This window comes from Colius striatus, chromosome 10 (assembly GCF_028858725.1).
Source record: "Colius striatus isolate bColStr4 chromosome 10, bColStr4.1.hap1, whole genome shotgun sequence".
In the NCBI taxonomy this organism is placed as follows: domain Eukaryota; kingdom Metazoa; phylum Chordata; class Aves; order Coliiformes; family Coliidae; genus Colius; species Colius striatus.
The window spans coordinates 10,585,533-10,597,888 of NC_084768.1; the positions used below are offsets into that span (position 1 = coordinate 10,585,533).

Genomic DNA, 12,356 nt, shown 5'->3' on the forward strand with positions numbered 1-12,356 from the left:
GTTTTTTGCATGTTCTTGCTTTTCCAGGGAGATTTTTTCTTTCTGGCTCTTTTTCAGATGTTCTAATTTCTTAAAATAAATTTTTTACCAAAAAAAAACCTGCTTAAAAGCAACTTCTGTACTTCCCATTCACACATCCTTCTCTCATGCACTGCTGAGTAAAGCCGATATTCTTAAACTTACTTTGCTTTGGATTTGATTCTTGTAAAATATAGTACTTCTCTTGTGCACTAGCTTCTTTATCCTATTATTCTTATTAGATTTGATTTTCAAATATTAAAATTAAAAGTCATACTTTGTTCTTTGCCTAACATTATGTGAAGAGTGCTAGTTCTGTCATCCCAAGCTTAGTATTTTAATCTGTGCTTTGTTTCTTGCAGTATTTAAGGCCAACAGAAACACATCAAATGAAAGCAAGTAAGTTAATAAAATGTGGTTCTTACCAGCATTTAGAACTGAGAAGATTCAATATATTCAGCACACAAATACGACCGAAATAGAGGACTTAATAAATCATAAAAATAATTTCCTTAACAATTGGTGATTGATTGTATAACACATGGAAAAAATAAGTAAAGCGGGGTACCCAGTGATCCACCTAGACTATCATATTGACAATTGCAGGTGTGCAAAATTACACATTATGACCATGGATCATCATGGGTAAAGACTGTACTTTTGGTCTCACTCTCTTCTAAGTGCTTAGAAAAAGCCAAGGGCTAGGAAATTATCATCAATGTAATCTTCACGAAAGAAGATGACACCTTCATGTATTTGTCTGTTTGTTTCTGGGATCTGGGGTTTCAAGTAAAAGTGTTAAAGGAAAATTATTTAAGTAAAATCCTAAAATTATTGCTGCATAAACTGGCTACCAGATATTGCAATTTTATTTTAATAAAGATAAACATAAGATACATAGAAATGTTATATAATAATACAAACAAAATATATGTTTGTAGAATTATATCCGATACACAGTATCTAAGCAAAGAATCAGGATTATTTTAGCAATTTAACAAAAAGAATATTGTTGTTTTGTTCTTATTTTCATTCACAATGCAAGACTAGCTTTATAATTCTGTTAAAACACCTATACGACATATAACCACTGTTCACAGAATAACATTTATTTGTTCATTTATTTGTTATAAGGTAAATAATGCTTTGAGAGCCAAAATAACAAAATAAGCACCAAAACCCCAAAACATTACCATCCAAGTCCTTGTGTAGGATCATCCAGGAGCACACGGATTATGTATAAGAAACAGCTTAGTAGTTTAAGTGAAAAATTGAATAATCGGATTCTCAGACCTATTTTAAAAAGAAAAGAAAACAGAGAAATCAATTCAGGTTCTTTACAGCTTCATCCACTTTTAAGGTAAAACTAAAAGGAACTAGAATAGCCATGCTGCAACAGAGCCAAGGTTGATCTGGCCACTAACATGTCCCTGATTGGTACATTATACACAAGAAACTAAGAGTAAGCTTGTCAGACACACATAATACAACTTTCCAGCTTCCAAAAATCACTGGGTTATGACTCAGATTGTGTTAATGTCAAGAACTACTTAGTCATTTGTTTGAAAGCTACTCTATGCCATTCATCTTTCCTGATGCCATTCTTTTGGGTCTTTTGTAGTTTTACAAGTCCACTTTGTTGAAAAGGGAACCAGAACTACATACAGTATTAAGATGCAAGGTATGGCAACGTGAAAAAGTACATACTTTCAACCATGGGCAAAGGATATACATTGGCAAGTATTTAAATATTAATATCTGAAAGTGTTCAAGCAGTAGCTTCTCATATATAATATATTAATACCATCCCAACTTAAAAAAGATTAAATCATAGTTATTTAATGTTGAAGTTATGTAATTATGCATCAAAAAATCAGGACATCTGAAAGTCATCCTGAATACACAACTAAACTGAATCAGCAACTTGTGTGTAGAACCATGTGAATATTGAAATGTTCAAGTTGAAATGATATACCACAAATACTAGCACAAAATATTACAATATTTCCCACAATCACAGGTCTACTGCACAAAGGCAAGATTCTTTCCAAAGGTACACATGGACACTTGCTTTTATCACATGGGCAATTTATTTCAGGGCTAACGGGACCATTATGTATTACAGTGGAACTTAGTTGTATTTTAATCAGATTTTGCTGTCATTAGAGGATTGGAGTTTAAATTTGCAGTCTTAAAATTTTGCTAGTGTAAATACTTGTACCTAACTCTTGGGTTTAAGTTTTTGCTAACAAAATTAAGTTAAAACTGTCAGATGACTACAGTTAGGTGGGGAGAGGACATTTTAAGCATTATGACAATTGTGCATGGCTAAACTCTTCTGTCCAAAATAGAATGCCATCACTGAGTCTTCCAATGGTGTGACTTCATTTGCACCTAGTCATAGTAAGCCATTATATTGTGGTGTTGCAAATACATTAGGAAGTCTACTGAACTCAATGTAATTACTGCTATGTTTTAACAACTACAGCTTCATTATGCATACCCAAAGCTATATGCATAGATGGCCCTTAAAGGAAAGAAGCACAATTACAATAACATTACATACTTTTTGACTTCACTCAGTACTAAATTCAATATGATCCCTTTACAGATAAAACTGATAAATCATCTTTTATATCTATTAGTTCCCCTCCCATTAAAATGTGATCTACAGCCAACACGGAAAAACAGAAAATAGATTCTTAAATATTCTACTATGCAATTGCCTAAAGAAATCTTTTGGATTATTACACAATGCTGCTTACTATTTTTATCTGTGAAGTTACAGTGATCACATGAGAACTGGATGGACTTTTATAGCATCTTGTCAACTAGAGGTTAAAATGCTGTGGGGTCCTGACCATAAGAAGTCTCACAGCTGTTATTGGCAATTAGGTTTGTGAATATTAACCTACTGATTCCTGCTGGCCTATCAAGGTTAATTAGCTACAGGCTATTTATTTCCCAACACAAATGAAGGGGTTGAAGTAGTAAGTGGGTTGAGGTGGGAGTGTTGTTGTGATATTATTTGACTAGGAAGAGTCTGAGTACAATGATTTTGGGGTTGTTTTTTTCCCCAGCTTTTTGTTTTGAACAGTTGCTGAAAAAACCATGAATTGTTTGCCTGTACTAACCCTTTTGTGGAAGTCTGCTAGAGTATGAATGGTTGCCATAACAACTAGGCTATTACAACAAGAAGGGCAGATATTATTAAAAATGAAAACCAAAACACAAAACCCCCCAAAAAAACCTAACTACAAACAAGCAAAGAAGACCACCATGATTTCTTTTCTTTAACAATTTTGTGTTGTTCAACCTTCTTAGGTAAGTACAAAAGTCTACTATTTATTTTCTTCTGGGTTTTTTTATCTCTGTAAGTGTTAATCTTGGTGTGAAACACTTCTTTTCTCTATTGATAACAGCCTGGTTTTTTATCATCATTTGAAATTATTTGTTGGTTTAAGTGACAAAAGAAAATGGTGCTTTTCTGATTAACAACTACATCCATGTAAGGGACTCATGCTTCTGCCTGCTCTCTTAAACTTTTAACTCTGAAATCTTAGTCCAGAAAGATCTAGAACTACTTAAATATTCAAATATTTAAGTTCAATAGTTCTGTTTTGCTCTACTCCAAAAATTGCTTCAGGCTCTGAATATTTCCACTGGAATTACTGTCTCCCACAGAATAGAAGGCAGCATTTTCACACTAGACATCCTTTCATCTAAAGGGTTGAATTAGCACAGATAGAGAATGTATACCATGGACTGAGTTGATACACAAAGTAAAGCAGTAGGGTTGGTCTTGCACCATGTGTGATTGGGTTAGTTATTGCAATATAAATATGCAAGAACAGAGTTCAGGTCTATTCAGTCTCAGAAGGTTCCGTCTCCTAGTTCTCAGCCTTTAGAAATAGGATGTGCTGTCAGAAGGTGCATATTTAGACACCTTTGCTAAAGCTTTAATCACTAATGTAGGACTATCAATTCACCAATCCCTGGTCAAAATGTTCTGTAGTTTCATAGCTGAAAATGTCACCCGGGACTTGCAAGAAATGTATTCATTCCTTTATCAGGGAGATCTAGGATTTCAAATGTGAGAAGGAGGGGAGTCACCACAGAAGGCTTTTAAAATAGGGTTTTATTTATTGCTGTATTACAAAGAAAGTATTTCATGTTTCTGTTTGCTGGCTGACAATTTTTGTTCTCTGTTTTACATCCTATCAGTGCATCAACATGGTCTGCTTGACTTAATTTCTTTTTTTTTTCACTCACAGCCAGATTGTTCAAGTAGCAGGGTCATTTGCACAGAATATCTGTTTTGACATTGGTGCTTGAAACTTGTATTCAGCTACATCAGTCATACTCTGTTATCCAGTTATGTATTGTTTAATGAATTTGTAATTTCATTATATCCATGTAACCATGGTGTTACATCCTTTGTCTTCTTTAAAAGAAGAAATTGATGATAATAATAGTTCAAAATCTGTTTGTTTTTGTGAAATAAATATAACTACATCAAATGTTAATGTTTCCTTCTCAGTTTGAGCAAGTATTTGCTATTTTTAAAGGCATTTTTAAGTACAGACTGATACATTATACTTTACCAGTACTGACTGTGACTTTCATTTTATTGTAAATTCTGGATGCTTTCCTTACAAACACTTTTAGAGATTTATCCTCTGATTTAGGGAGCTGATCTAAATTGAAGGGACACTGACAGAGATAGCAGCTGAAGCTTTTACAGTCACCTTCCATTATTCCTTTCTCATAAGTCTTAAACATTTTTGGGTTTTAGCGAAATCATTTCAGAGGCAGCTGGCTTTAGGATTTGGATCAAAATATATTGTTAATAATTTATATCCTGGTGATAGTTATCTTTTGTTCCCTCTCCACTGAATTGAGATTTCACTTATTTTTTCCCTTTGAGGCTTATTTTAGGCTGTGATAATGTGGTTTGTGATCTTGACAAGTACAGGCAAGTCATAACAATATGTCATCACTTTTGGGGGGGCATGTGTGCTGTGGTGTGATGGCTAACACCTTTGTAAAAATGCCTTTTATGCATTGGTTGAAACTGATTAGACATTTGTTTGAAAAAGATTGAGTGGAAGCTAGGTTGACATTAGACATAGATGAAAGCTTGATTTATCAGCTTGTAGGACTACTTCCAAAATCAGAATAATGAATGAAACAGTTGACAATTAATGTTACCAGTCTATATGTATATGATTTAGATCAGAATAGCTTTCTGTAGAAAATTCATATAAATTTTAGAGTTGACTGCTCTCGTTGACAAAACCGTATGATACTACACTGATGTGTTAAATCCACTTGTGAAGTCTTCAGGATTAGCGAAACCTGTTTGATGAATGTGTGTAGCTTGATTTAGTCATATAATCTGAAGACTTGTTGATGCTACTGACAATTATTTCCTCAATGATAACAGTTAAACCTTTTGCATGTGAAGGAAGGTTTTCGGTACTCTCACTGAACACTAAGCTTTAAGGAGAGGTTAATTTATCAATTCCTTGATACCTCTGGGCAACAGAATCCTCCAGTTCCAATGGAGGATAGAATGAGTACATTTGAATGAGTGGCAGGTAATATCTCAGCAGTGGTTATTTGAAAACTGTATTTTAGAAGATTCTGGTTGTGAGTGTTTGGACAAGAACCAAGATCTACATAAGCAAAAGGTGTGTGTGACTGAACTTAGTAATTCTGAACACTTTGGGGATTTTGTTAGGGTTTTTTTTTTCATTTGCTACAGTAAAAATCTTCCTGTATTTTGTGTTGTTTCTCCTGAAAATTACCTTGTTTAATGTCAAATTCTTAGTTAATCTTCTTGTATCATGAGAACCAAAGGCAGTGCTTGGATAACCTATGGGATTCTAGTGGGAAATTATGTGTTCATGCCCTGTGCTGCTCAAAGTACTGTGAGCACCCTCATTCTCCAGTTTACTTTCTGTGAACTGGCTGCATAATTCAACAACAGAAAAAAAATGCCTCATCTCTTTGAGTTTTCTTTGGAGTCCTCTCATGAGGACCTGTTGGGAAAAGGAGATGCCCATAATGGCAGCATCTCTACTAGCTGTCTACAGGAAAAACTCATTAGTGGACTTTCATTTTTTTTTATCCAAACCATAGCATGCTTCTACAAAATTTACCTCAGCTCTATATGGCATCACTGTGTAGAATTCAACAGAACCTGGATTTTTCCAGCAATCATCAAGAAAGCCAAGCAGGAAAATTCTTGTTCTACTTGTCTACTAGCACGAACCCATCTCCAGTAGGATGAATTAAGATTCCTTCCCATTCTTGGTATTTCAAATAAACTTCCACACAATTCCTGTCCTTATCACACTTACCCAGTCATAACCTCATAGAGATGGCCCAGTATAGTAACTTATGACAACTCTTTTAATGTGTTTAGCCAGAAGGGTATGCACTTAGCAAATGAATGGCTGTGAACTGATACTAATTAAGTAACTTCTGCTTTCATTTTTGTGCTGATGATCATAAATGTATCTATTTTTAGATGTGAAGAGTTTGAAGTTCTGCCATCAAAATATGTATCTGTATGTATGTATTTTTTAAACCTTGTTAAGATCTAAGTAGGGAAAAATTCTTTCACTTCTCTCAAGCAAAAAGGTACTATTTGGAAGCTTTCTGTCTTATCAGTGAAAAGAGACTTAACAGTGAGTCATGTCATAACTATAGATGTTCTTAGTAAGTAAGCAAGAGTGCATCAAATCCCTATTTTGTGGAGTAGATCAAGAACAAAAAGGATATTTATTGTTGACTGCCTTTCCAGCAAGGAGTAATATTCTTTTCAAGTTTAGGATGCTTTTTCTGTCTTGTCTCTGTTACATATCAACAGTGTCAGAAGTTAAAGGCTATAAAGATTTAAAATACTTAGACATATCAAGTCACAGGGAGAAAAGCAGAAGAGAAATAAAAACATTTGAAAAGTTGTAGTGCAATTACTTATATTTTAAATGTAAATCTAGTCAAACTCATTTATCTATAACAAGAATTATAGAATGGCTGGGGTTGGAAGGGACTTCTGGAGGTCATTTTGGTGGGTGTCAGGAGGTTGGGACATCCCTTTTTTCTATTGTAGCTAGCAACAGAACAAGGGGTAATGGGATGAAGCTGGAACACAAAAATATAAGTAAAAACTATTTTACTGTGAAGGTGATGGAGCAGTGGAACAGGCTGCCCAGAGGGGTTGTGGATTCTCCTTCCTTGGAGGTCTTCAAGACCCACCTGGACATGTTCCTATGCGACCTGATCTAGGTTGACCTGCTTCTGCAGGGGGAGTTGGACTAGGTGATCTCTAAAGGTCCCTTCCAAACCCCACCATTCTATGATTCTATTTTGTCAACCTCCCTGCTAAAACACCTAGAGCTGGCTGCTCAGGATCATGTCTAGACTGGGGTGTTTAATATCTCTGTGGAGAGAGACTCCATAACCTACATAAAAATGTATGAGACAAATCATTCTTTGCAACACAGATTTGTGAATATAAAATGGAGTATGAAATTGCTCACGCATCTCTTCTTTCTTCTATGCATACTGAGTTTTTGTACACATTCTTTTTCTAGTGCCCAAAATGCAGAAAGCTCTAAAGTGTGCTAATACAGAATAAGGAACTTATTTTCTAATGAAGATTTTGATTAGAAATACATTTACTAACCAAATCTAGTTAGATTTATTTTCACATTTTTATATATTTATGTCTCTTCTGAAGTTTAAAGGACAAGATACTACAAAGGCTACCCATGTCATTTGTTAGCAGAGGTGGTCCTCTGCTTTCTGTGTTATTTAGGCACCTAAATTAAGAAGTTTTCCCTTGTGTGTCTATGTAACTGTAATATAAAGCTGGAGGATGAACCTCCAGCAGCTTTGTTAAACATCATTCTCCAGGTGGAAACTGGCAAATAACCCAAAAGCCTAAACTGAAAGTAGCAGTTATTCACAGTACAGTGCCTTTTTCTTCAGATGTTTAGGGAATATTTTGCTTATCATACTTGGAAAACCAGAGAAGCTCAGCCAATAAAAAGATTTCATTCTGTGGTATAAAACTAGTATTTATTTAATACTCTGAGATGGACCATAAGATGTCTGTTATTCTTAAAAACTTGATCTAGCCTCAAATTTTGAAAATTCTGTTTGTCTGGGTTTTTTTAGATTGGGACAGCAAAAAAGTGAAGTTCTTTCTTTTCTCGTATCTGTCCTTTCCCAAGCAAAAAGCGATGGAATCATCTTAACTGTATTACCAAGTTTTATATACAAAACTATTTTTATTTCAGTTCTTTACAAGTGTAGGGCAAATGGAGGTAAATTCAATCCTGCTACATAGAGGAAAATGAAGGTTAGTTACTGCTGTTCTCAACTGTGAACCCCACTGGTCTAACCAAGATTTGATAATATACAGTGCTTCCATTCCATTGGACCAGCTGCATGGATGTATAAAAAAAGTTTATCTTAGTTGCTCCACATTTTTTCTTCTTCTGTAATGGTCTTTGAATTTAAGTGCATATATCAATGAAGATATTGTTAAATCAGACTAAAGACAAGGACTAGATTTCTAAGGTACTACATTGAGGAGAAGCAGGTTTGTCTTCCCCATTAGTTTGCTTCCCAAATTGTTTTTTTTAGTACAGCTTAAGTTTGACATTTACTTGGGAATACTTAGTTTAATTGAACACTTCAAAAAGGTAAGTAATTCTCCAGCCTTTTTCCTCTAGCATCTTAGAGGCACTTTGCCAAGTCATGACCTAAGCAAGCAATGACCATTGCAATGTCAAATCCAGGCAAATTACTCAACTTTATCATGACACAGAAATACAATCACATCACTGAATGTTTTAACCTACAAAATAAGTATATTGGTTTTAAGTTTAAATAATACGTTCTGGATTTGGTTTTGATACATAAAACTGATTCCTCTAGGGGCAAAGTTTAGCTCACAAGTAAATTGATAACCCTGCTGTTGCCTCCAATGGAATTGGACTCTACTCAAAGTATCACAATTATGCTTAACATAAATTAATCCAACTGCTTACTTGATCTTTGGTTTTTGATGAAGAAGAGCTTTAGTCTCTCTTTAAATGTATTTTCATTCATATAGAATTCAACTTGCACCCTGAAATATAAAAGGAAGTATTAGAATTGAATATGAAAGATAAAAGCTTTTTTCAAACTAATTTGTTTCCCTAATCATCTGTTCTTTATATAAAAACTGGGGGAACATATAGAGATAGTGTTTGGCCCAAAGCTCCCTTAAAGGACTAATGTTAAAATATTAAACAAACAAACAAACAAAAAAACAGAAAACAAAACCCCACCAAACCCAACAAACAAAATAACTTATTTATTTTATTCCCTTACATGCAGAATCATTTTCATGTTACTTGGACACTCAACACTGAGAAATCATAAGAATCTATGGTTTTGGTATTTTCATTGGAAGACTATTCTCATATCTGCATCTTTGTAAAGAAGACTTCTTGATGTTCAGGTTAAACCTTCCATTTCAGTTTAAATCCCTTCCTCTAAAAGTGACATTTTAATGATTCTTCTTTCTAATATCTTCATATGTCTGTCATTAGGGTCTAAGTGAAGTGTTCACGTTTAACCAAATATTCGTGCACCAAACAAAACACCCTCTCTGAACTTTGCTTTTGTTACAATGAAATACTGAAAACAAAATTATGTTACAATCAGATAATACTGTACAGAAAATAACTCCCCTTCCTGATGATATTAAAGAAACAGTAACATCTTTTTTTCCTCCCTTCCCCTCATATTTTCCAGGATACAGTTTACATTTCTGTCCCTTAATTTAGTTTCACTACAACTCATGCAATAGTTCTACAAATTAAAAGAAGAAAACTATTGCAGGGGGCAGGCAAGGGGAAAAGAAAGTGTGCAGGATGTACATATATAAATGTAGACCATTCCAGAGTTGTGGAGCTGCACTGCTTATTGGAGGATGTATGCAGCACTAATTCCATTTCCACTGAAGTCCCTGCTCTACCCAACTGACTGATGTCCCTCATCAGTCCCAGTTCTCCTCCAGCAATGAATCACTTTACTGTGGCACAACATCTGTGCCTTCCTAAGAAGTTAGTCCTCGGTTTGAGAACTGTTCTACTATTGCTAAAGAATAATGTAACATCACAAATTAAGTTATATCCTTACTACTCATATTCTCCCAGAGGGTGGTGATCAATGGCACAGAGTCGAGTTGGAGGCCAGTGGAGTTCCACAGGCATCGATTCTGGGGCCAGTCTTATTCAACATCTTCATCAACGACCTGGATGAGGGGACAGAGTGTACCCTCAGCAAGTTCCCTGATGACACCAGACTGGGAGGACTGGCTGATTCCCCAGAAGGCTGTGCTGCCATTCAGCGGGATCTTGACCAGCTTGAGAGTTGGGCAGAGAGGAACCTCATGAGGTTCAACAAGGACAAGTGCAGAGTCCTGCAGCTGGGAAGGAACAACCCCATGCACCAGTACAGGCCGGGGATTGACCTGCTGGAGAGCAGCTCTGCAGAGAGAGACCTGGGAGTCCTGATTGATAATAAACTAAATATGAGCCAGTAATGTGCCCTCGTGGCTGAGAAGGCCAATGGCATCCTGGGATGCATCAAGAAGAGTGTGGCCAGCAGGTCAAGGGAGGTTCTTCTCCCCCTCTACTCTGCCCTGGTGAGGCCTCATCTGGAGTCCTGTGTCCAGTTCTGGGCTCCTCAGCTCAAGCAGGACAGGAAACTGCTGTCCAGCGCAGGGCCACCAAGATGATCAAGGGTATAGAACATCTTTCATACGAGGAAAGGCTGTGGGAACTGGGGCTGTTTAGTCTGGAGAAGAGGAGACTGAGGGGAGATCTTATTAACATTTATAAATATCCAAAGGGTGGGTGTCAGGAGGTTGGGACATCCCTCTTTTCTATAGTAGATAGTAACAGGACAAGGGGTGATGGGATGAAGCTGGAACACAAAAAGTTCCACTTAAACATAAGAAAAAACTATTTCACTGTGAGGATGACAGAGCAGTGGCACAGGCTGCCCAGGGGGTTTGTGGAGTCTCCTTCCTTGGAGGTCTTCAAGACCCACCTGGACATGTCCCTGTGTGACCTGATCTAGGTGAACCTGCTTCTGCAGTGGGGTTGGACTAGATGATCTCTAAAGGTCCCTTCTAACCCCTACCATACTATGATCATGTGTTGCAAAATTCCATATACATTTTTTGCTTACAGGTATGCTTGATCTTTATTTGATCATTTCTTTTCATTGCCTTTCATCAAATGACTGCACTTCAGTTACTCGTTCTTACATGTAGAGTCACATTTTTCAAGCAGGATCCTGACTTTCTAATTTTTCCCTTCTTGCATGTGAAGTCTTTGAAACAATTTTTGTATAATCTGGTGTTATCTATAGTCTTTCTCTTCCCTTCAAATTCTTGCCCGATACCATATATTTCTGTACAATTACAGAATTGGGTGATTATTTAATTAAATAATTCAAGCAGTATTTATTGCCAGAATGGATGGCATCTTGGGTAGTGTGATCTTTTCGGGCTTATTTATTACCGGAAGTTTAGATGTATCACTTTGTAGGACAAGGTCAGTGTGTTATAAAAAGAAAGCTTGCTGACTCACTTAGTGAGGTCAGTTAATTTTAGCTAGACACTTAGCTTTAGTGTGTTTTATTGTAGTGTTCTTTGTAGAATGGATGATTATACTGCTTCCTATTCAGAGGAAGCGAAAACATAACCTTATTTTTAAGAATCTATATTGGAACTGAGCTCCATAACTTACAGAATTTAGAGTTTATTTCTGTGCAATGACACATTTGACTTGGCGGTAAGAGCAAACTCTACTCTGGATCAGCTTTTCTGCCCCATCTGGCTCTACCTCTCATGTAGTATGATTTTTAAGTAGTTGGAGTAGCTGCAACTGCGTATTTCAAAGAGCTTGGACCCATAAGAACATCCTAGAAGCCGTCACCAAACTAAAGTCAAAGCCCACCAGATGAAGAGCAACTTCTTTCTGGGCTTTTATTGAGTTTAAATATAGACTGTGTTTTGCTGTTCAAGACTGCAGAAGTCATTGCCTGTAGCAGAAGTACAATTTAGATATGTGGTAAACTAAAGGCAAGTTAAGGAAAAATGACCAGGGGTTTATTAGTGGTTTGTGTGAGCCTGCGTTCTGCTTCATTTCTTTTCTGCACAATTTTCAAGGTACTTACGTTATTAATCCAGTGATACTTTTAGTGGGAAACATTTCCTATGATTTGGTAGTTGCCATGTGCTAAGTGTATGTACTTAATCT

General features: G+C 36.1%; 1 protein-coding gene across 4 annotated transcripts in view; it reads right to left on the reverse strand.

The window, feature by feature from the left end:
- The window catches only part of KCNT2 (potassium sodium-activated channel subfamily T member 2), a 122,172-nt gene that overhangs the window by 80,878 nt on the left and 28,938 nt on the right, over positions 1–12,356 (reverse strand). For all 4 annotated transcript variants that reach the window (XM_062003506.1, XM_062003505.1, XM_062003504.1 and 1 more), the window contains exons 2-3: positions 9,087–9,166; positions 1,212–1,311 (exon numbers count right to left, since the gene is read on the reverse strand). In XM_062003506.1, coding sequence (XP_061859490.1) covers positions 1,212–1,311; positions 9,087–9,166 — 180 coding nt within the window. The remainder of the gene's footprint in view (positions 1–1,211; positions 1,312–9,086; positions 9,167–12,356) is intronic.